Source organism: Onychomys torridus, chromosome 7, assembly GCF_903995425.1.
Source record: "Onychomys torridus chromosome 7, mOncTor1.1, whole genome shotgun sequence".
Lineage (NCBI taxonomy): Eukaryota > Metazoa > Chordata > Mammalia > Rodentia > Cricetidae > Onychomys > Onychomys torridus.
In genome coordinates this window covers 77024275-77050215 of record NC_050449.1, presented here as the reverse complement: position 1 = coordinate 77050215, position 25941 = coordinate 77024275, and the positions used below count along the sequence as shown (strand labels likewise).

The window sequence follows — 25941 nt, the reverse complement described above, 5'->3', positions numbered from 1 at the left end:
AGAGGAGAGAGAGAGAGAGAGAGAGAGAGAGAGAGAGAGAAGAGAGAGAGGAGAGAGAAAACCTTTGGGAGCCGGAAGAGGGAATCAGAGCCCTTGGAAGTGCAGTCACAAGTGGCTGTGAGCTACCCAGGTAGGTGCTGGGAATCTCAGTTCCTCTTCAAGAGCGGCAAGCGCTCTCTAGCCATTGCCATCTTCATCCCCAGGTCTCTCCTGTTACCTGTACTGTATGAAACTAAACTATAGAGTACATGGCATCTATTGCCACATCCTCTTGTAGTCCACTGTTTATCAAATTTTCATCTTCCCTAGAACAATAATTTAAATATGTCTAAACTCAAGATTTTTAGCCTTATTTTTCTTTAGAAAATTCCCAGTTTTGTGATTCTGAACTGGAACATTTGAAGGAATAAGTGTTTCTGTTTTCATTTTTATTTATCAAATGTAAACTCAGGCACACATACGTGTACTAACGCATTTCACATTTGGCCACTCCTTGTTGATGGTTGCCTTGCACCATAGCTGAGGTAGGAGCAACTGGCATATGTCCACTGATGAGTGAGCTGATGAACGCAGCATGTAGCATGGAGATAAAAGAATATTTTCCATGTGGATGGATGTCTCTAAGGAACTCCAACACAACAGGACAAAGATGTTCATCCCACTCACATGAGCTTTCTAACGCAATGGATAGAAATAGAAATTAAAACAGTGCTTGCCAGGGGCTGGAAAGAGAAGGAACTGGCTGGGGAACTGGGTTTGAAGAGGTATGAAGTTTCCGTTTTGCAATGTGAAACTAGTTGCGGGGACTGGCTGTTCATCATTACGAGTACGCTTGCTAACGCCAGTATGCACTTGCCACAATTACAATGGTAAATTCTCACACTCAGGAAAGTTCACTGGGACACTAAAAAAATAAGAGACATTATGAAAGTGGATGGGGGTCTGTGGAAGTGAGAAGTAGGGATGAGAAAGGGAATGGAGAACTGTAATTAAAGAATATTGTATGCACGTATAAAAGCATCAAAATGAAACCCATTATTATGTATAATTAATAGAAGCTAATAAAACATGGGCAAGAATTCCACATACCATAAAATTAATATAATGGCATTCCTAAACCTGACCTCTCTTCAGTATTGTTTGGTGAAACAAATGATGGGTTTTTTGTTTGTTTGTTTGTTTGTTTGTTTGCTTTTTGTTTTTTTACAGCTTAGTGTAAAATGGCTTTTATAAAGGGAATACAAAGGTGTTGACTGACTTGAAGAAGTACCTGCTTGGCTAGCAAGCAGCAAGCAAGAAAGCAGAAAGCTTGGCTTTGCATTTTGCTTTGGCCTTATAGCGACCCTGGGAGACTTGGCCTGAAACATTTTATTTCCTCCCATATGCTTACAAGCCCCAAGGTCCGTGGAAATGAGATAATGTGCTGTCTATGAATAGCCTGATGCCCTTGATGTCATCACACTGGGCAAGAAAGACGTTTCCGTGCCTCTCACCTGTGCATCACTGTAGTTAATCTGTCTTCGTTACTGCTTTACCTATATAGCATTAGTAAATCGGCATTCCTGCAAGATACTAAATGTGACCCAAATCACAGACAACAGCAACAAGCAGCTAGAATGCTCAACATTACTATTAGGTCTAGAGTATGAAATTAAACTAGGGGCTGAAAATGCTCAGCAGTTACAAGGGCTGAGGTTTTAATTCCTAGCACCTATATGGCGGCTCACAGCCCTCTGTAATTCCAGTTCCAGGGGATCCAGTGCCTGCTTCTGGTCTCTGTAGGCATCAGCCATGCGTGTGTGTGGTGTGTGGTGTACAGACATATATGTAGGCGAAACACGCATACGTATTTTTAAAAATAAACTAAAAAGTGGTATTTTCTTAGATAAATCTATATGCCGATGCTACATATGGGCATATATATTTAAGATATGAGACATGTACTCTGAGATGAAGTTGTCTTCCATAAGATGGAGTAGTTAGAACTGTTAAAAATTATATTCAGAATGATTGTGAACTTGACAAGAGCTACCAACTGTTGCTAGTGAAAGTTCAGGATGGGATAGTACTTTGCCCAGTGGATAGTCAGTTTCTAGAACTGTTGAAGCCAAAGTGTCCCAGCCCATGCCCGCACTATGCACATGCAGACACACATGCACACACAGGTGCAAATGCTACGAGCCCCTTAACAACTGGGAAGCATCACTGTGATTTTCTTAAAGCTTTGAGATCATTGGCAGCGCTGAGTGTCATTTGGACGGGTAACCCCCAGACCAAGAGTTGGTGAAGCAGGGAAAGAAGGGAACGGCTGCCTCCTGCTCTTGTCTCCGAGGATATACAGCATCATGTCACCTTTCAGACCGCTCCGAGGACGTAGCTATTTTCCCCACAGCACATTTCCCGTTCTCTCCAACTGGCTTTAACGGGTGTGCTAGCTTTTAAACTGTGCGTCATCCCCAGCAAATGACGACGCTCACCGCCGTCCCAGGAGTCTGAGAGGCTGCAGTAGTGCTTTGTAACCCCCGTATATCCCATCTTCACAGCATCCCTTTGCATTGAACTGTCTGGAGTTGGAGGAAAGCTGAGAACCAACAGGACTCGAGTCACAGAATGGGGGTAGAAGGAGGATCTCTTCCCTAGGATAGTTTCACTGTTATCGATAACACAGCATTGCCCCACCTCGCCATGTACCCCGGGTACTGAGTGATGATTGGCTGTTTCCCGAGCACCAGGCACTGCAGCCAGTGCTTTGACTTTATGTATCTGTTTTATTTATTTTTACATTTTTAAACATTTTTTTTTAATTCATTTTATGTACCAACCACAGTTCCCCACCTCCCACCCCTCCTCTATCACATTTAATACTCAAGTTCTTTCGGTTGGGTGCCATTGTTATCTTCATCTCAGAGAGGAAACTGACTTTCCCTGGGTCTTACACTCCACTTGACCCTCCCAAGTTAAAACCCAGTCTGAGCAGCCGCGAGCTTGTGTCTCACGGGGAGCTGCTTTCCCTTAGCCTCCCCCCCCCCCCCCCCCCCCCCCCCCCCCCCGTGTGGCTTCCAAAGCTGTCCTTTCCTGCTTGTTGCAGGGAACTTCATGCTTTTCTCCCCTTTCACCTTTATTATGGTTGCTGTCTAGACTCACAACCAAAGTGCTTTTCTCTCTGCTGTTTGCCTTCTTTCTCCATCTTCCCCCTCCCCCTCTGATGACTGTTACACAGCTGAGTTAGACCAGCCTGAGCTACTCTGAGGCCATCTGCTCCCTCCTGTCACCAGATACTCAACCTACCCTTCTCTTTCTGGCAGAGGATCCCTTTCTCTCTGCCTGCCAATCGCTCTGCTCCCCTGCTGTGTGTCCCCACCTAGGTCTGTGACTACCACAGTGCTTTGTGAAGGCTGCCTTCCCCTCGCTGCTGGTCCACAGGGTGTATTTTCTGTCCCCACTTGTGAGTGCGGGAGAGTTAAGACAGAAGTTCCTCCTATGGAAGGGGAGGAGGTTCTGAGAATCCTCAGTCCCACCTCCGCCCCCAGTGCAGAACCCATCCTCATTTTCTTGAGTGCCTCTGAGGTACCTGTCATATTCTGTCCAAGTCTTGAAGGTTCCTCCCTCAGTTCTGCCTTACGAGGCTGACTTTGCACATTGAACATTTTGTGTGAGGGCAGAGACTAGAAGAGGCCTTCAGAGGACACTGTGTTTACTCTCCATCACAGGGAGGAGGTGGTTGATCACTAAGAGGTAGAGGGAGACACAAGACCTTGAAATCAGCCTTCTGGGGGTGATTCCAACATGCCTGTGATTCTGTATGGTGAAACGTAGCTTTTGTTTGTGTAAAGAGAAGTTGACAATCAGCATTACAACTTAGAATATTAGTGGAAATGGATGTTTTTAAGAACAGGAGCTCAGCCAGGAGTGGTAGCACACGCTTTTAAGCCTAGCACTCCACAGGCAGTGGCAGGCTGAGGTCCATGAGTCTGAAACCAGCCTGGTCCATAGAGTGAGCTTATTTGCAGCTACCGGTTTTAGTTATTGATGAAGGATGGTGTGTTTTGAGAGTTCCCTTGAGGACATTGTTCTGATGTCTTGAATACACTCCCAAAGCTAGTCTTGTTAGTGGTCATTAGACTTGTGTTTTTCTTTTGATGATGGCAGATTACACAGATAGAGATGCTATTAGAAGAGAAGAGAAGTGGCTGATTTTCCAGGTAGACTCAAGAACCATTTTTTTTTTTTTTTTTTTTTTTTTTTTTTTTTGGTGGCATGACTTGGATTCTGAGTTAATGCTCTGGCTAAGGCATGAGATTCTGTTTCCTTCCAGTTCCAGGTGTCTGGAATTTTACTGGTGTATGGATCACACTTTAATAGAAATGGAATAGAGGAGTGCTGCTCTCTGCAATCTCACACTGTTTAACACTGTAGAAAAGTAGAAGTATTAAATGAGCTTAAATTGTTAATTTGAAAATCAAATAAGTGAGGGAGCATGCCTGTAATCCAGCACCCCCCCCCATCCCTGCCACAGCCCTCAGAATCTCTCTGTTACTTATTTATGCAACCCAGGTTGGGAATGTGTCTTTTTTTTTTTTTTTTTGGCCTCAGCATCTTGATTAGCTGGGACCATGGGTGTGTGCCACACCCTGAGATCCAGTTCTTCTGGATGTAAGTCTTATCTTTTGCCCAAATTTGTGCTCCTCTGTTCTGTGAGTCTTCCCAGGGTATTACCCAGGGCTCTTTCCTCATTACAGCATTGGTTCCATAGATTCTAGGAATCTGGCTATTCTAAAAACGTTTAATTTTACTAATTTTTTTTTTCTGAGATGTGAAAGCAGAATTTTACTAGAAAGGAAATTCATTGTGGCTAGTGGAAATCCACAGACAGACAGACACACACACACACACACACACACACACACACACACACACACGTAGGCCTCTTAGAGGTTCCTAAGCATTATTGTGGTTACTTGTTTGGAAGCAGAGCTACTTAAGAGCCATTGGGTTACTAGTATTTTACTCTTCATTAAAATAGTTTTATGTTGCCTTTTAAAAAGATTTTGAAAATAGCTTTTTAGCATAACTTGAAAATTAAGCTAGTGGGGACTGGCAGGATGGCTCAGCAGGTAAGGGGGCTTTCTGTGAAGGCTGGCAACCTGAGTTCAGTCCCCAGAACTCATGGATAAAGGTAGAAGGGGAGAATTGACTTCAGAGGTTGTCCTCGGACCTCCACACACATGGCATGGCGTATGTGCATGTCTGCACTCACACACTTATCATTTATACACAACAGCAAGTAGGTAACATGTAAAGTTAGTGAAAGCAAGTTACGAGTGAACCATAAGACATCTTATCCTCTCAGAATATAGGTTGGAAATACCCATGCCTTCTCAGTGTAAACTCTTCCTGATTTAATTATCATTGTTCATTTGTCTTGAATTTGGTTTAATTCTAATGTTGTAAAGGAGGAAAACTTAGTGGTTATTGTCAGTATTATTGTCAGTGCTGTTGCTGACTACACTGTGTCAGATATTAAACACAAACACACACACACACACACACACACACACACACACACACACACACACACACACACACACCCGTGAGGCTGGTGAGTCTCTCGGCTGGCTGCCTAGTGAGGATTCTAATACTGGTGATCTGGTGAGCTAGAGGAAGCAGACAAAAAGCCCCAGAAGATACCAAGGACTGGTGAGGGAGGGGCCCACGTGGTTTTGATGTCAGGCAACCCTATGAAGATTTGCAGGGGGAGAGAGCAGGAGCATTGGAAAGGAACCAGGGACACTGTGGGATCCATATGGGCCAGGAACACTTAAGTTCTTGAATCAGCTCTTATGGTAGCAAGTTCTTCAAAGAAAGTAGGGAAGGACAGAGGGAGGGCACAGTTGATTCCCAGTGTCTGGCTGTTTTCTCATCCCTGCCTCGCTGCCCAGTTTGCTGCCACATCCTCACCCCCTGGTAACTCCAGGCACAGACCTTTATTCTAAAATCTTTTTCTCATTCTCTGTGCACTTGCTTATGGCCTTAAGCTCTGATGTGACTCCTTCCCCTGTCTCCTGCCTTGGAAATTCCTCTGCTACCCTAGAGCCTTCTGGCCACCCCACCTAGGGACTTCACACAGGGATGTACCTCACACAGGGATGTACCTCACACAGGGATGTACCTCACACAGGCATGTACCTCACACAGGGTTGTACCTCACACAGGGATGTACCTCACACAGGGATGTACCTCACACAGGGATGTACCTCACACAGGCATGTACCTCACACAGGGATGTACCTCACACAGGCATGTACATTACACAGGGATGTACCTCACACAGGGATGTACCACACATAGGGATGTACCTCACACAGGGATGTACATTACACAGGCATGTACATTACACAGGGATGTACCTCACACAGGGATGTACCTCACACAGGCATGTACCTCACACAGGGATGTACCTCACACAGGCATGTAAATTACACAGGGATGTACCTCACACAGGGATGTACCTCACACAGGGTTGTACCTCACACAGGGATGTACCTCACACAGGGATGTACCTCACACAGGGATGTACCTCACACAGGGTTGTACCTCACACAGGGCTGTACCTCACACAGGGATGTACCTCACACAGGCATGTACATTACACAAGGATGTACCTCACACAGGCATGTACATTACATAGGGATGTACCTCACACAGGCATGTACATTACACAGGGATGTACCTCACACAGGGCTGTACCTCACACAGGGCTGTACCTCACACAGGGATGTGCCTCACACAGGCATGTGCCTCACACAGGCATGTACCTCACACAGGCATGTACCTCACACAGGGATGTACCTCACACAGGCATGTACCTCACACAGGCATGTACCTCACACAGGGATGTACCTCACACAGGAATGTACATTATTCAGGGATGTTTAGCATTTCCTGCTCACTTCCTCCTAGACCTGCTCTTCTTGCTGCCATTGTCTACACTGCCCTGACTTTCTCAGCTGCCGCCTGGCCATGAATATGTCAGGAATCCTAAGCTTTCCCTCTGTCTCCCCTCTCACATCTAGAACAGATCTATAGAAATCGCCCTGTGACCTTCCTGTTGTCTGCTGACCAGAGCAATGAGCCGTGCCAGGATCCTGGGATTCCATCACCTCATGCATTCCAGAACCATGTCAGAATCCATGGAAGCACTGTAGTCAGGGTTGGGCCCCAGCCGCAGACTGTCCGTTCAGAACCTGGGGTGGGTCCGGGAGCCAATATGTTAAACAGCACTGGCTCCTGTGTCTCCAGTGGAGGTGAACCTGGCATGGTTTCCATGCCTCTGACAATCCCCTTCCCCTGCAGTCTGCTCTTCACTGCTACGAGGGGCTTGTCAATCAACTAAGAGAGCTCTGGGTCAGTTTCTCTAATTCCTTTCTCTGAAACGGGACCACTTTGCCTACCTGTCTGCCTGGCATATTTTTGTTCGTTGAGTAAAAGTTCAGATGTCTGTCACTGAGCCCTGTCTTGTCCACTTTCCTGTGCTGTTGCTCAACGTGGACTCTCATCCTGCTGCAGAACAGTTGAGTTTTCAAGTCTGTTCCTTTCTCCAATAAATGATGAACTTCCATAGGTCAGCGACCCAGTGATCGGCACCCCCCAACACACACAGTAGTTACAAAGTGGGTAGCCTGGATTCAGTGTTGTCTGATCAGAAAGGTTCAGATCAAATTAGAAACAAAAATGTGTCAGTTGTGTGTTCAAGAAAGCTCATTTTCTGGGCATGGTAGCACACATTTCTAATTCTAGCACTAGGTAGAGGTAGAGGCAGGGGGAACTCTGAATTCAAGGCCATCCTACTCTGTATAGGGAGTTCCAGGTCAGCCAGGGCTACGTAGTGAGACCCTGTCTCAATAAACAAATAAATAAATACTCATTTAGGATGGACATACCCTCGTTTTTTAAACAGTTAACTCCACTTTGAAAGTTTTGACAACATAGTTGAGTATGACTTTTCAGCATAGGCAAAATTATGTGATTATTGTCCATACTGACACATGTAAACAGGTCAGTCCAGCTCGACATGAGCTTCATGAAACAGTAAATATGTTGTTACAAATGGAAGCCATTACAACCTTTAAAGGTGAGAGGCATGATGACACATGCCTGTCATTCCAAACCCAAGAAGTTGAGGTAAGAGAATCTTCAGTTCCAGGCCAAGCACTCAGGGTCATATTGAAAATAAAGGCAGGAAATTCATACGCTCCTTTGGAGTAGCACATGAGAATGTGGAGAATCCTAGGCCTCGGTTGAAGCTTCACAGAAAGTGCAGTGTCCCCGGAAATGGACCGCAGCACAGACCACAGCGTCCATGTGCATGTCAACTACTGGGGCTTGTTGTTTCATTAAAGCTGGAGGACCCCTAATCTGCTTCACCTCCTCTCTCCCCCGTTTAGAGGTGAAGGAGATGAAGCGGGTTGTGCCCTGGAGTCCTGTGCACAGTGACAGGGCCAGTGCTGGCGCTCAGTCATTCACTGGCTGTGTGTGTCCTGGATGCTTCCTGCGGTTTCCTGTCATCTGGCTTCTCAATTGTGACTCAGCCTCCCTTAGCATTTGATATGGCAGAGCCTCCAGCTTCTTCTCACTGACGTCGTCCTCTGTCTCCACTTGAGAGTCCTCTCCAAGTGTTTGTGATGAATGAGAGGATAAGACAGTGTACCACACTGCACATCAACACGCGGAAGCAAGCTGGGCATAATGGGGCACCATAGTTCTAGCTAGTGTTGGAGAGGCTGAGGCAGGAGAATCACCCGAGCTCACATGCTCAAGCACAGGATGGAGAACAGAGTGAGACCCCTACTTCTTCTTCTTTTTTTTCTTTATTATTATGTGTTTTAAATTTTATACATCAGCCATGGGTTCCCCTGTCCTCCCCCCTCCTGCCCCCATCCCCACCCTCCCCCAGCCCCTCCCCTCCATTCCCAACTCCTCCAGGACAAGGCACCCCTGGGGATTCATTTAAACCTGGTGGATTCAGTACAGGCAGGTCCTGTCCCCTCCTTCCAGACTGAGCGAAGTGTCCCTGTGTAAGCCCAAGGTTTCAAACAGCCAGCTCATGCACTAAGGACAGATCCTGGAGACCCCTACTTCTAACCAGAAAAAATTAAAGAAGTTCATTTTTAGCTCTTAATTTCTGGCTAATTTTGGACTGTGGTTTTCTTTTTCTATTTTCTTTCCTTTTTATGTGTCTGTGGTATAAGCTAATGTATGTGTATGTATTCATAGAGGTGTGTGTGTGTGTGTGTTGTATGCCTAGATCAATGCTGGATGTCTAAGTACTTGGCACCTCTTTTTTTAATTTTTTTTTAAATTTTTTATTTTTTTGAGACAGGGTCTCTTCCTAAATGTGGAGTGCATGAACAGTGCTAGACTAGCTGTCCAGCAAGCCCAGCCTCCCCAGCACTTAGATTAAAAGCATTCAGTGCCACTCCCAGCCTTTATATACCTTCTAAGGATCAAATTCAGGTCCTTATATTTACATGGCAAGTACTTATTGAGCAAGCCTTCTGACCAGCCTTTGAACTTGCTTTTCTATTTTTTTTTTTCTTTTTCACTTGCTGCTCAGAACTTTCTTTGAAGTCCATAGGGTTCCTCTGTGTGGTGAGATAAAAGATGAGACACAATCCAGGGTCTTTGGCCATAAGGTCTCTTTATAGAGGCGTGCATCCCCTTTCTTGCCATGTTGACCGTCCCATTAGTAAGGCTTTGGCCCTTGGCTCCCGTCTGATGGATCAATATTTGCCCTAGCATTTGTGAAGAACAGGACCCTACAGCTAGTCTGCTGTGACCCAGAACAAGACTCTAGGCTTCAGGCGTTTGTCCCCATCACTGAAGACCGAGACTGACTTCTATGGGGGGGGTCCTCTGGCAGTTGTGTGTATAGGGGGTAATTATCACTGAAGGGTAATATGTCTTCTAAGCCATAAACAAGCACATAGGACAGTCACGTGGCCTGTGACAAAATGTCAGCACAAGTCAACATGGTTTAAGTCTCTTCCTCCTTCGGACTGGCTTACTATTTCCTCTGTTTTTCAAAAATTTCAAGTCTGGTAGTATTTGATTTGATGAGTATAATCATAGTTACCTTGAACAGTAGACCTCCTTTGTGAAGAAGGAAATAAAATCTGTTTGCAGTTTTCTTTGTTCCCATGTATGTTTTTCCTTAAAGTAATTAATTTTCTTTCCTTCCCCTTTTTCTTTTTGTTTTTCAAAGATATTTTTGTGATTATAGTATAATGACATCATTTTCCTCTTCCTTTTCTTCCCTCCAGACTCTCCCTTGTATTCCCATCCCTGAGTCTTTCAAATTCATAGTCTCTGATGTTGTTGTTATTGTTGTTGTTGGTTGTGGTGGTGGTAGTGTGTGTGTGTGTGTGTGTGTGTGTGTGTGTGTGTGTGTGTATGTGTGTATGTGTATTCCTTGGATGTATATGTTTTCAGAGCTGACTATGTTGGTTTTGGATAACCAATTAGTGTGTTCTTTGTTATTATTTTAAGGTGTGTTATTTTTGTTTTTACTCTGTTAAGCTGTGTTACTGTGTCTGTCTAAAATACCTGACTGGTCTAATAAAGAACTGAATGGCCAATGGCAAGGCAGGAGGAGAAAGGACAGGCGGGGCTGGCAGGCAGAGAGGATAAATAGAAGGAGAAATCTTGGAGGAGGAGAGAAGAAAAGAGATGGAGGACTCTTGGGGACCAGCCACCCAGCCACACAGCCAGCCACGGAGTAAGAAACAAAGGAAGGTATACAGGAGTAGAAAAGGAAAAGCCCAGAGGCAAAAGGTGGATGGGATAATTTAAAGTCAAGAAAAGCTGGCAAGAAACTAGGCCAAGCTAAGGCCGTGTGATTTATTTGGGAGCTGGGTGGTGGGTCCCTCAAAAAGGGCAAAAAACAAACAACAACAGTTCTTCCCTGGGGAAGACTATTCTTCCATTCTCAGCATCCCTTAGTTGTCTATAGTTCTTTGTGTAGGGTTCAGGCCTTGTGAGGATCCCCCTGTCCATGTTCAGATGCCTCTTGGTATCACTCTTTTCTAGCTCATGTTCAGGCAGCCATGTTGGTGAGACTTCCAAGTATAGCTTCTGACATTGCTAGGAGACACAGCTTCACAGCTCTTACAGTCCCTCTATCCCCCTTCTGCAATGATTCCTGCGCCATAGGTGTGGGATTGGTGTTGCAGATGCATCCTTTGGGCCTGGGCTCTATAACTTTGCCCTTTGACCTGTTGTTGTTTTCTATAATGGCCTCCAACTATTGCAAAGAAAAGTTTCCTTCATGAGGGCTGAGAACTACACGTATCTGGCTAGACCCTGGAGAAGGAAATCCCTGTCTTTGTTTTGTTGAGACAGGACATCTCTTGTAGTTAGCAGACTGGCCTCAAACTCTAACTCCTCCTGCCTGCTTTCCTGCCCTTCCCACCTTTTATCAACTGTTATTTCATTGAAACGTAGTAACTATGGCTCTTCCTGACTCTGAGGACTATTTCATGAAACAATGTTTCCTTGTGTCATATTTCCAATTGACAGTCTATAGAAAGATATTAGTGTGAATTTACACATATGTATAGATGTGTGAGCATATGTATGTATACAGAGAGAAAGAGAGAGATCCTTTCTCTACCTCTGAGCCACACCCACAACCCGATTAGTATATTTTAAAATAGTATTCTAGTATTTAGTTATCTAATCCAGAACCATCTGCATATATAGTTTTAGTAAACAAATCAGTTTACATAGAAGTTACTGTAATTAACACTATATTAAATTTATTTAGGCTGGATTCTAGGAACTGGCCAAAAGACTTTTTCTTTATTTTTTGAAATAAGCTATCCTGGAAATAGAATGTTAAATGTGTTTTGTATTGCCAAGCATAAAGTAGTCATTTGATTATACATGAATGAAATGCTGTTTAACTCTAGAAATATGAAATTTAACCTTAATATACTTCATGTATGTAAGTAGAAATTTTCTTAATCTGTTATTTCATTGTCATATCTTATTTTATTAATGTTCTCATTTTGAAAATATTAAATTTTAAAACTGATTATTGGTTGCATATTTAAATATTATGGCCAATCAATTTACTTTAAATGAAATGACTTGTTCCACTCTATATATTTACACACATGTGAATTAAGGGAAGGGAAGCATACAAATAGCTTTTTCATAGATAGTCCAGTGGATACACACTGTCAGTGGAAAAGTAGCAAACACATTTATGATAAATTAGAATGGTAAAGAGATTACCTTTAATTCCTCAAGTATGATTGCATGGCACCTCTCATTTCCAGAGCTGCTCCATCTCATGGCTTCCATTGCCCAGACCTCTCTAGTCTGCTTTGTGCTTGCTGGGGGTGGAGCTAGAGTGTGGTGCCATACTGCCTGATGCATTTCACTGCCTGATACATTTCACATACTTAGCGCAGAAACTGAGCATTTCCTTAAAGTAATTCTTTTAAAGCTATGACGTCTTTATTTCACCTTCCTCTCAAGCTTATCACCTGTATTTTTAGTGCATTTCTTCTGTTCCTTTGATTCTTCATAGAACATACCACATAACCTAAGTAAAGAAATTTTTTTTTTTTTTTTTTTTTTTTGGTTTTTTGAGACAGGGTTTCTCTGTGTAGCTTTGCACCTTTCCTGGATCTTGCTCTGTAGACCAGGCTGGCCTCGAACTCACAGAGATCCGCCTGCCTTTGCTGGGATTACAGGCGTGCGCCACCACCAACTGGCTCTGTATTTGTTTTATATACCATGTGTTTGAATGGAGACAGTGGTCTGTGCCTACTTCAATTAAGAAATTAGGACGTTTTAATTCCTAAGAGAATTTTGTTCTGTAAAACGTGTGTTGCTCAGGAAATTTCATGTTGTTTCGTTCTCTCTGTAGATAAACGTGTAGAAAACTGGCCGCTGATGCAGTCTCCATGGCCAACGCTAAGCATAAGCACACTGTATCTCCTGTTCGTGTGGCTGGGTCCGAAGTGGATGAAAGACCGGGAGCCGTTTCAGATGCGCTTGGTGCTCATCATCTACAATTTTGGCATGGTTTTGCTTAACCTTTTCATCTTCAGAGAGGTGGGTTGATTAACGTCACTCTAATCGATCCCCGGGATTGTTGGGAACGATTTAAAAATGAGCCCCCCTGAAGCTACTGATGCAGGCTTGCACTTCAGCGTGGGTGGTTAACTCCTTGAAGAGCACTTTTGAACCTTTAGAATTTCTAGGTAGCAGAAGTAGGAAACAGAGTGGAGGATGGCTGTTTAGAGCAGATTCTCAGCACTCTTGGTAACTGTTTTGACACCGGTGGTTAGCCAGCTGTTTCGGTTTCTTCTTTCCCATCTCTCAGATGGGAAATAAGGAAGGCTGTTATTAGAGGGAGCAGTGAGTTTTCAGGATGTCTGGCACATCTTCGGCCCTGAGTGAGCCACAGGGGCTGCCTGGAGCCCATCTTCGTCAGTTTCAGGCCTGACATCTGATCAGAATACTTGAAAGTACCAGTTTCACTTATGTAACTTATTGTATTATATGTTGGAGCCGAAAGGAGTTGGCTGTCATGCAGGTGTGGCTGCTAGTCATCACCCTTTTCTGGACCTCAGCAAATTCTCCGGGTTATTTTGAAAGAAAATCCCAGAGGCTGGATTGGCACATTTTAAGTTGCTAAAGTCTTAGGGATTCACTCCTAAGAGACTTACTAAAATTCTATGTGAGCTGATAACTAACCACAGGTACTAAAACAATTAACCCTCCAACAACTAAGCTGATAGATTCTCAGCTTCACAGACCCTTCATTTGCTTTATTTGGGTATCTTCACTCAGTTTGCTGGGCACACACCACTTTGGATCCAGATATAAATCGGTTAAGGCTGGACAGGTCTTGGCTCAGAATCCAAAGAGTTTATTTCATCTTACACTTCCAGGTAACAGTCCAGACAAAGGGAAGTCAGGGCAGGAACCTCAAGGCAGGAGCTGAAGCAGAAGCCACAGAGGAACACCGCTCACTGGCTGACTCAGTCTGCTTTCTTATAGCACCCAAGACAAACTACCCAGGGGTGGCACCACCCACAGAGCTGGGCCCTCTACATGCTTGCCCACAGGGCCATCTGGTCGGGGCATTTTCTGAATGGAAGTCCCTTTTCCCAAATGACTCAAAGCTAGCCAGCACAGTGGCTGTAAAAGTTTCTCTTCCATTGAGGTGGCATTGTATAGAATTGGCATCCATATTGGTCTAGAAACATTAAAAGTATTTCTCTAATTTCTATAGGAATAAGGCACTGTGCTAAATATGTAAGGTCTTGCCTAAGCAAGTTTAATTATAGGAACTAGTAAACTATTCTCCAAATAATGAAAAGGTGTTATGTATTTGATGGAGTTGATGTCTTGTGAAAAGAATATGCTTGTTTTTTTTAATTTGGTCCTTATTAAAACCATCTAAAAATAAAAAACTAGTAAAAGCTACCAAACAAAGAACTTTAGAACTTCTAGTACATTACATGTCAATTCAAGGGCTGGGGATGTAGCTCCAGGGGCACAGCATTTGCCCAGCACCACCAAACAGTGAGGAAATAACTTTAAGATGTTCAGCGTGGTTGAAATGCTTTTTTAAAGAAAATAACTGCTTTCAAAATACTTTGGAGGATTGTGTGTTGGGTTTACTGTTCTCACTGCTGTGTCCACTAACCCTTTTCTCCAAACGTTTCTTCTGTTCCCAGCTGTTCATGGGGTCCTATAATGCAGGATACAGCTATATCTGCCAGACAGTGGATTATTCTAATAATGTTAATGAAGTCAGGGTAAGTGTGCCACCGAATGCCGTGGATTACTGCCAGCAGGCCAACTTCATGGGCTCTCAGTACACAAAAATAGAGTTGCATGGGAGTGCAGTGTGTCGAGTGGGGTCGAGAAAGCTGTTTTTCTTCGAAACACATAATTGGAAAGTCTGTTCTGTCCCCCCCCCCCCAATGTGCTCTTTCATTCGGTGTTGTAAGAGTGAACGCTATTGGATTGCTAGTGCACAGTACTTTAAACATAGTTCTTTCCATATTTGATGTAAAAAGTATTTTCAGTTTTTGCCAGGCATGGTAGTGCACACCTTTAATTCTAGTGCTGGGAAGGCAGATCTCTGTGAAGTGCAAGGACAAGCCAGTTCTATAACAAACTCCAGGCCAGTCACAGCTAGAGTTGAGACCCTGTCTCCAATTTTGTTTTTAAACTTTTGTGTCAAAAATAGAAACTCATAAAAAATACTTAACTTATTTGAAGAAAATGTTTTAATCATATAATATTTAGGAAGGCACGAGATAATCCCTATAGGTATGAAGTTGGTCTTTATTAAATTTGCAAAAAAAAATCACTGTTAATATAATGCTACATTTTCTATTTCCAGTTACCTACATTAAAAAAAATTATCATTTAATTTAAATGTAAGAAATAGAAAATTATTAAATATTTAATTGTATCTGTGATTATTATAAAAATTATACTCAACAAACCCTGTTTGCATACAAATGCATGTTTTGTATGTTCTATGTATCTGTTTTGTATATGTGTGTATTAATGCTATATATGTATAATAACATTCATCGAGAAAAATGTCTTTTTAGCATGAATTTTAGGGAGTATATATATATATATATATATATATATATATATATATATATATAATAGACAGTCACCAAGAACCATAACCAAATTGTTCTAATGTACTTAGTACATCATGTCCATGTAATTTCCCTATTAAAAGGCTTATAGACTGATGAAAAGTTGCCCATTTGCTTGCCACATTGGCTTCATTTACTCAGTGCATGTATGTGGAATCTGTATTCTCTGCACATAGTAAGTAGCAGGGCCTTGACCACAGAAGCACAAAGATAGAGTAAGTCTCTGCCTGCAAAGGGCTCACATTCTGGTGAGGGCTGGTAGGCAGGTAATCAGCATGTCAAGAAACAGTTAAGAAAATAAAGCCCCGGGTGTGGCTGAGAGAATGAGCAAGGTTGCTTCATTCAGATTCATAGCAGATGAGAAAGATTTTCTTCTGATAACTGTATTGCCAAAGGATCTCCCAAGTGCGGAGCTGGGAAAGGAGAGGCGCCCGACTTCACTTCTCCAGGAGGACGCTTAGAAGGCCCCTTGGATAAGGCAGTGTGTTAGTATTAGTAGGGTAAAGCTGCAAAATTACCGTCTTACTGGTTGTGAATCCACTCTGCTGACATTCACAGATGTCACCGAATTCAGTGAGTGGCTATCCCATGCAGTCAAATTCAACAACACTCTCTCAGTAAAACAAACAAACAAACAAACAACAAGCTACTGTGAAAACCTACCTAGGATGAAAACTCTGATCGTTGAGCGGATTGTGCTTGGAGTCTCACTACACACCTCTCCCATCTAACGTGCACGTGGTGAAATGGACAGTTTACTCAGTTTGTGTGGCATGTACCACGAGGTGTCTTTCCTCATCTTGATGTACCCCATTCAGAGATAGCCAGTGCAGCTCAGCGACCAAGCAGAAGTATGACTGCATGTGAACTGGGTTGGTTTAGAGGTCCCCACCTGGAAGCAAAAGAAGACTTCACTTTGGCCTACAGTTTACCATGCTAAAATGGATAGTTACTTCATCGTTCGGCAGCATAACCATGGGCATTCAATAGTGTTACTGTGGATAAACTAAACAATGCCAAGCAGATTTTCAGCTAATTTCCTGCTGTAAACAGTATTGCTCAGGTTGAGTAAATGCTTGTCACCTGATTCAACATAACACTTTAGTTTCTGCTCTTTCTCTTTTTTCTTCTCTATATCTTAAAATTGTAATGTTAGGGAATGCTTATTCTAAATAATGCCTGGTTCTAGAATGAAGAACTTTATATTTTTGATTGTGAGGCTAGCCTTTAACGGCTGAGCCATCTCTCCAGCCCTAGAATGAAGAACTTTAAACTGCCTTGAAGCCCTGGTTATGATCCCAGCACTTAAAAATTAATTTTGTTTTTCAAAAGAAAAAACCCAAACCACGCAAACAGAAACTCATTATAGGCGTTAGATGTAGGTGTAAATTGAGGAAGGGATCTTAACCTCTGTCACAGGATGATTTAAGTATACTTTGTGAGCTGACTTATTTTATAACTTTATGTGTGATGGTATATGACATTTAGAAAATGTTTACTATAGGAAAGTTATATTTTGTTTATTGTTATAATCAGATCCTTGTGGAATGATTTAAAACATATATAGAGGTCACCTCTTGCTGGATCCTTAATCCCCCAGCATGTCACATAATCGTTTTGTACCATCTGGTGTCTTAATTAGAGCCTGAGAAAAGACTTACTTGTGTAAACAGGATTATATTTGTGACCTAGGAATAGTTGTTGTTTTTTTAATTGATCATTTAAAAGATTTTACTAACACAGGCTACAGTGATTAGATGCCTTTTTGTACAGTTAAAGGAAATGGAGAGAGATGTTAAGAGATTAGCTGCTACATAAACAGGCTCTATAAGAACCCCTGAAGTATATACAAATATGTTGGTTTCTCTTTCAACTGCAAAGCATAGCAGTTAGAGGGTGGCTAGGTCTGTGTTCAGCAGTTGGCCACTGCTTGGTTTTAAGTAGAGAAAGCTTTGGATTTGTTTTCTGATGGGTACATGGTGGGGTATCAAACCCACTTGGCAGCAGATTGCTTGCATACCTTGTACATTTTGTGTGCTGTGTTTGCATTTATCAATACCTAGTAATGTTCCTTTCCTTCCCTTTTACAGATAGCTGCTGCCTTGTGGTGGTACTTTGTATCAAAAGGAGTTGAGTATTTGGATACAGTGTTTTTTATCCTGAGGAAGAAAAACAACCAGGTTTCTTTCCTTCACGTGTACCATCACTGTACCATGTTCACACTGTGGTGGATTGGAATCAAGTGGGTGGCAGGGGGCCAAGGTGAGGAGCTTGCCTGCCTGTCTGAAAAACTCAAATAGGGGAAGTAGGTTTACCTAATGGGTCAGTTAGCATGCTTTCATGGTTAATTGTCTCCAGTCATGATCATCTCACTTAAAAACTTCAGCTCTATCTGTGAAGCATTGAGCCCCTAAAGACTTGCCCGCAAGATGAGCATAAACCACTAAGCCTAAATGCCCCCAAACAATATTAACTTGAGTGGGGAACAGTAGTGATCGGCAGTGCCGAACTGATGGAAATGAGACACACTGGCCCATTTTCAGTCCAAGCCCCCGGCTTACTCCTGCTCTGACACAGACCTTGTATGACCTCCTTGCTGCCCGTTTAAGAGAACTTTTATATAGCCCATTAATGCTGAAGAGGATCAGAAGTCACAGCTGGGTATTTGCCTCTAGTGTTTGAGACGGCTGTAGACTGAGGGTGATGTGCATGCTGAGCTGGACACAGCCCTTTCCTCTGGACACAGGGTGGTGTCCTGTCACTATTGGCAATGTGGGCATTCCCACTGAAGAATTACTAGGAAATTGAAAGTGAAGCTCGGAGTTTCAAGGAGAATTAGTACATCTAAACTGACCCCACAGCTCACATCATGACAAAATATATTATTGTGTACATACTTAATATTCTAAAGAGAAAAGGTTCTGTTGCATTTGACTGAGTAGGATATTGCTAGATCTGTATGAACTAAATGGATTGATCACTCAATGTTTGTAATGCTATCATTTAAAACTATGTAGAAACTCAAGAAATTAGTATTATTTTGCCCCTGGTGTACATATTGGTATCTCCAGAGACTACAATGTAATGTATTACAAGTCTCCATCAACACTTAGAAGCACCACAGCCTCTTTTCAAGGAATTCTGTTAGGAAGACTGAAATAGAGGAGGTAGGAGGCAGCAGTCATTTTTACATTGTTTGCTGAAGCTCGCTGGAGAACCCCATCTGAGAACTTACCGCTTCTAAACCCTTCAGTTTTAGCCATACACATTTTTACACACACACACACACACACACACACACACACACACGTCATATATATATATACACATACATACATGTATAAATATATATATATATATGTATATGTATAAAAAGAAACCCTCAAAGCTAAACTGTAAAAAAATGCCAAGCTTCATTTGATATGCTTTCCCCTGAGTACTACTTAACTTGGATTTGATACTAAAACAGAAGGTAGTTTAGATTCACACACTTCTTCGTCTCTGTGTCGTCACTGGCCGATAACACTTTTATTGCAATTGCCTCTCATTTCTCAACAGCATTTTTTGGGGCCCAGATGAATTCTTTCATCCATGTGATCATGTACTCCTACTATGGGCTAACTGCATTTGGCCCCTGGATCCAGAAATATCTTTGGTGGAAGCGGTACCTGACCATGCTGCAGCTGGTGAGTTAAATGTTTTGAAAAGTTATTTCTGATTGTTGCCAAAATCAAAATAATTAAAATATTTAAGTTTATTTTTTGTACAGTGCCAAGTTGTTTCAGATTTGTTTTGTTCCATTTCAAAATCTACTTTATAAGCAAGGTGCTTCAGCGTCAAGGCTGGCTTGGTTCCACCTAATCACTCATGGGTGGACTGGCAATAGCCACATGCTTTATTATAATGCTCTTAAAGATTGGATTCAGAACCTGTCTCTCTGAGAGAAAGTCTGTAAAACTACCTGTGGAAAGGATGGTTAAAATGTAAATGTGCCACAAAGTACATAGATTCATGGATGACTAGAATACGTTCCATGAGTGACTTTTTTCCCCTGGCTTACTATTTTATTTCCTCTTCTTGTTCTTGCTTAAATTTCCAGTTTTTCCATGATTTGGTTCTTGTTAATAGACCCTATCCATGTAGCAAAGTAAGCACAAAGCCAAGAGAGGGCAGGGGTGGGGGAAGGGTTTGAACACGGGAAGGGGTACTCTTTCTAGTTCTGTACAACTCTGTGCTGAAAGAGCAGAGCCCAGGACTTGAACTCCTAGTGTTCTAGGCAGCCCTTCCTTGTAGGGCCTCTCTTTGCATCCCGGGGCACGCATCAAAGCACTGTTCAGAGCTTGGGTGGGGCCGCTAATCAAACTGAACGTGCAAATCCAAGCTGGCAGCTAATCTCCAGGCTTCACAGTGTGTATTCTAATACGCTTTAATCATAGTGTACACACACTTTTTATCAGTGGGATCGCATTTAGAAATATCCATCTCTGCCTTGAGTTGCTTCATAGCTGCCTAACCAAACAGGAAACACAACCTTTGGGGAATGCTGGGTGTGAAGGATTCATTTAGTAAAGAAACACTCCCAAGAAACTTCTTCCAGAATTTGTGGAAGCTCTTGGTATACTTTGTCGAGCTCTTTCCTCTCAGTGAGAGCTAAGTGGTCCCAAGAAAATGAAAAGGTGACCCAAACCATACAAACGGTTTCATCTCTTTTGTTAGGGTTTGCCCTGGGCTGTCTTTGAGCTACATCATACTCAATCACACCCTGTACACACCCTATTTCGGTGGTACAGGTTCTAAGAGCCATTGTGAAATCAAAAGTTTTAAAAATTTGGATTTTTGCCATGGGAATTATTAAATTTAATATAAACCGATATGTGTGAAACAAATTATCTTAATATTTAATGAAATAAATATATGGGTATTGCTGTCTTTGTCAAAGAAACTATAGTTGCCTATTACAGACAGGATGCTGAACTTCAGTTTCTGAGTTAGACTTTCTGCAAACACTTAAATCATGTACAGATCTTACAAAAAGCTACCCCTTGCTAAAGCTACAGAATCTGTAATTCTGTGCCACAGACCATTCAGTGGCTAGTGTGCCAGAATTTAAGTTTATTATTTGAGCATGTCTCCGTTTTGAATTTTCTCTTCTTGAGAATTCGTAAAATTGAAGGTGATTCTTTTGGCATTTACTGATTTTAGTGGGAATATAAGTTTTTAAAGAATGGTGTGCATTCAGATGAGAACTTACCTGCCAGAGAAAGATAGTGAGCCAGCTTGGCGAGCTCAAGTTCATTTCTAAGGTGAATGTGCTTTATGAGACATGAGAGCAGAGAGGGGTATTTAGAAGAAAGAGACCAGTGGGGTGGGGACGGGGGAGAAGAAGGCTGAGCCAATTACAGTGATGCACGTGTATGACACTGTCAAAGAACCCCATGGTGTGTGTGTGTGTGTGTGTGTGTGTTCCTGCCTAACAATTTAATGTAGTGAGTACGTCTCCTTGCTGACAGCTTAGTAGAAAAAAGAAGTCTAAACTGTAGGCACTAAAAAAGACCCTACAAATACTGTTGCTCTGCTCTTGTTGGCCATTGCTTCTCTCTCCTTGGGTGCCCTTCAGCGAGTATTCAGATGTCCAAATTCTGTGCCAGGGACTCGGTAATAGTCAATGAGCAAGGCAGAGCCCTGCCTCCAGGAGCTACAGTCTATTGAAGAGATAGACAGCAGTCAGTAAACAGATAAAGGGTCAGCTTCAGACAGCCATCACAATCACTTTAAAAAACAAAACACAAAAGCACTGTGATGTGTGTGTGTGTATATGTGTGTGTGTGTGTGTGTGTGTGTGTGTGTGTGTGTGTGTGTTGGGGGGGGAGCCATGGAAATCACTAGAATGCCCTTGCTAAGCAGGTGGCATTGGAACTGTGATCTCAAGGAGGGAGAGGCAGAGACTATTAACCTTTCAAACACCATAGCACAATCCGGGCCCATGACCCCCGGGTAGGAGATGGTGATGCCGGCATTGGAAGCCTTTCAGGACTCTGATTCAATGTTCCCTGTGCTGCTGCTTTTGTTTTTCAGGTTCAGTTCCACGTGACCATTGGGCACACAGCACTGTCTCTCTACACTGACTGCCCCTTCCCCAAGTGGATGCACTGGGCCCTGATCGCCTACGCAATCAGCTTCATCTTCCTCTTCCTCAACTTCTACACGCGGACATACAATGAGCCCAAGCAGTCAAAAACTGGAAAGACAGCCATGAATGGAGTTTCAGCAAACGGCGTGATCAAGTCAGAAAAGCAGCTAGTGTTAGAAAATGGGAAAACCCAGAAAAACGGAAAGCCAAAAGGAGAGTAGATTGCCCTGGGCCTTAACTGGCTGACAGTGAGGAGACTCCTGTGTCATAGAGAATTTCAGGGGCAACAGAAGCAGAGGGGCTGGGGTGGGAGAGAGGGGAGAGGCAGATGTGGTCTATGCACCTTCAGACTGAGCAAACCTTTCCAAACGGTACCCAGATGTTTTATTTATGAAGTTTTTATTTTGAACCTTTTTTTTTTTAAATTAGCCTTGATGTTGTCCAGACCAAAGCAATCCCAACATGACCTTGGAGCCCCTCCTCCTGTTCGGTGGGTGAAAATGTCACCCATCCTATATTCACCCTTTCTTCAGTCTGAATTTTAGATGATCACAGAAACACAGTTTTATGAATTTTTTTTTTTACTAAATCACTAGTTCCCCACTGGTTGCAAATCTGACATTTTCTTGTCCAGAGATAGAACTGTGGATACATTTGAATTTGGATTCATTTATTGACCCCTGTGGTCAAATCTCTCCACCTCTAGTCGGAATATTCCCTTTTGGCTGTAATTAAATCTGAAAACTCTGCTAATCTCTGTAGAATCTTAGAGGCTTGATGATGATGATGGTGTTGGTGAAAATAAGAAAGAATAACAGTAAAATCCTGTCTTGTGACCCAAAGGCCACCATGACTTACGGCACAAATCACTGTGGGAAACAATTTTATTTTTATTTTTATTTTTGTGATGAGGAAGGTAGCCTTTGAATACTCCTATTATTAGCAGATATGTATTATGAGGATTAAGATTATTGAATGATTGAAACATGAGACAACTCATGGCTTTGTTAGTAACATCTAAGGTAGTCACATGTACATGCAGTTAGAACTCTAAGGGTATGTTGATTTTATCAGGCTTTCCTTGTTTAGATTTGTAGCTGTTGCTGATTTTTCATATGTGGACATACACCTACCTCTTCTGTTGGAAAGAACATTTAAATTAAATAAAATGAAAGAAATTTTACTTAAAAAAATCAAGGAGTCCTCTAACGTAAAATTTAATTTTAACATTCAAACTTTTTTGCTTATTTTATTTTATTTACAAATAGCATACACCAAACATTTCTGTGATGTTTTCCATCTCTTTCAATGTGTCCAATTTTGAGTGATGCTTACTTCCCTTGTGACTACGCTGCAAAAATCTTTATTATCTAGAAATGAAGTATAAATGCATTTCGGTGCAATACCTTGACTCCTTGGTGCTAATGATCGAAACATTCAATGCTTTCTGTTACAAGGTGTTACTTGTTAATGCAAGATGAGGAAATGCGAGACTGAGTCGGGTCTCTCAAGTCAAATTCGGTGTTTACAAAAGATGTGTTTCATGTAACAGACACGAACAACTGGAAAGCTTCGGAAGAGACGCTGTTCCACATTTTTTTTTTTTAACATAGATTAATTTGTTATGGGATGTCACAGAGGGATCATATGGAAAGAGAAAATTAACAAAAATAGCATGAATATTTCCAAGTCTTTCAACTTGTCAGAACTGCATGTGTAGGATGTCTGCTGTTTGTACAGACTTTCCAAATATTTTGTAAACTATATTTATTGTGCATTGAGATTACATTTTCCCTGAAGGCATGCAGTCATGAACATTGCAGAAAATTAGCGGCACATACAATAATAGTGCGCCTAAGAGGATCAACACTTTGTGTGGTTTTTTTTTGTTTGTTTGTTTTTTTGTTGTTTTTTGTTTTTTTTTTTGCCAGTGTGTAATGACTAGAGATGTGTAAATCTTTGTGAACATTCTGTACTGGCTTCCCAGACCCCATCATTCCCTGCTCTCAGATTTCAGCACAATAAATATACTACTGCTGTGGGAAAAGTGATTCTTTTTGTTCATCAGTTTCTTTGTCTGTGTTCTAATTTATTTTCCATTGCCAACTTCTTACACAGAAAAGCAATGAAGCTAGATGCTGGGTCTCGGAGTTTTTGGTCCAAAGTGTATTCTATTCTTTTTGTATGTATTCAGGCTTGTTCACTTTTGAGACGGGGTTCTGCTATGTTGCTCAGTTTGGCCCTGAACTCACTGCCCACTGGCCTCTGCCTCCAGAGCCTTGGGATGACAGGAGCACTGTAGAACTAAAAATCTTGTTTTTATGGTAACATTTAAAAAAAATTAGTTCTAGTTGCTTTCAGACATGAAACATATCATTCTAAGTACTTCTGGGGACACTCTTCGAATATGGTATTTAAACCACTCTCCGTCCTTACTATAACTTTCAATGATGAAATGACAGCCTTTCTTAATAGCTTTGATAATTTCTGAATCATATGCCTTGCTGCTGACGCCCAGTGAAGAAGGGTTGCACCTCCTTTGCATTAAAATTTCATTTATGAAAGTATCTGCCTAAGTAGAAAATAGAGAACTATTAAATATTCCCACATTCAAACATTTGACTATAAACACCCGAAACAGCCAGCTTTCCGGCACAGTAAATGGCTGTACACCCCCTCCCACGCCCCCCACCCCCACGAGCTCTTATATCTGTCTCCTGACAGACCCTGGCTGGCCACTAGTTTCCGCTTCAGCATTACTAATTCATTCTTCTGTTCCACACTCCAGGCATCTGAACATTCAACATTCACATGTTGAAAAGTGGACGCTCCCAGTGTCACGGCTCCTGCTAGTGGGTCCTGTTGTCTGTGGCTGAGGGCTGCTGCTTAGGGAGGGATGGGAGCCCCAGTGTCCTCAGAAGGAGTCTTAAAAGCATGATGCAGGTGGTTGGCTATTCATTTTTTTTTTTTTTTTTTGGTGGGGGAGGGCTTACAGTAATTTTCCAGTTCTATCTCCCGAAGAGCAGGAAGATAGAAACCAGACATTATAACGGAGTCATACAGATGTCCTTTGGGTGGCACTACATGGCAATGCTGTTTACTTGTGCCCTGGATTCACCAGCTTGAGTTAGAAGCCATGGTTAGCAGAGCCACTGGCTTGTTCCTGCAGGCTGCTGGCCAGGCTGGTGTCTGTCTGCTGTAGATTCTCCTGTTTCTGAGGTGATGGTGTTGAAGAGGCCTACACACGAGCGATGATGATGTGGATGGTGACAAGCAGAGGTGGCCTGTCCCTTGTGAGACAGTGCTTCTGACAGCCAAAAGGGGTTTTCCTAACAAATGCACCCGATTTTAATGTTCTGGGGCTTAGCAGTGAGGTTGGTTTTGCTCTGTGTCCAGTCTATTACACGTATTTTGGACACAGCTAAGCTGTGGGCTTTTAAACATAAAAGAGAGGTGAACATGTAAAAAAAGAAAATCTTAATTGACCTATTTGTTCTATAGATGCAAGTACCCCATGTATGAGAAAACAACAACAACCTGGAAGTAGAAATTATTTTGCTGTGCTGTCTAATTGATACCCCACCAACTGGAGCACTGTAGATGGACTCCTGGGGCAGAATGTTCACACGCTCCATCTCAGCAGAATGGAGCTCTTCTCTCAGCTCCTTCCTCCTTAGAGTTTCACCTCAACTGCCTGAATTCTCCCTGCTCCCCTCCCTTCTACTCACCTTCCTTCCTTTCTGTTTCAGAGAAGCGAGCTCTTTGTTCCTTTTCTTAGTTTAGAATTCTTTTCTTTGTGTTTGCCAGGGGGTGAAGGAAAGTGCTAGTTAGAATTCTTTTGTCATCTGTGATACATTACATTTAACTGAGTCTCTCCTCCCTGTGAGGAAGGCTTCTCTGAACCAGTCTTTCAAGAATAATGATTACCTAGCTATTTGGAAATGAGGGAGTGTGGGCAGACCGATGAATCTTGCATGATATGGAAGCATTACGCTAACAAACCGTGCCCCACCTTGTGGCTTATGTTCTAACGTCCTTAATTTGGGCATCCTGGACAACACATTCCACGGGCATATTATATAGTTAAGAGTATTATCTCTTCATACA

The 25941-nt window shown here is 42.4% G+C and overlaps 1 protein-coding gene across 1 annotated transcript in view; it reads left to right on the top strand.

Moving 5' to 3' along the window:
• Elovl4 (ELOVL fatty acid elongase 4) overlaps positions 1-23036 on the top strand; it is a 30237-nt gene extending 7201 nt beyond the window's left edge. Inside the window, exons 2-6 of the mRNA XM_036193988.1 lie at positions 12935-13122; positions 14757-14837; positions 17795-17966; positions 19263-19390; positions 21780-23036. Of these exons, the coding sequence (XP_036049881.1) occupies positions 12935-13122; positions 14757-14837; positions 17795-17966; positions 19263-19390; positions 21780-22055 (845 nt within the window). The 3' untranslated portion in view covers positions 22056-23036. The remainder of the gene's footprint in view (positions 1-12934; positions 13123-14756; positions 14838-17794; positions 17967-19262; positions 19391-21779) is intronic.
• Positions 23037-25941: the final 2905 nt, after the last annotated feature.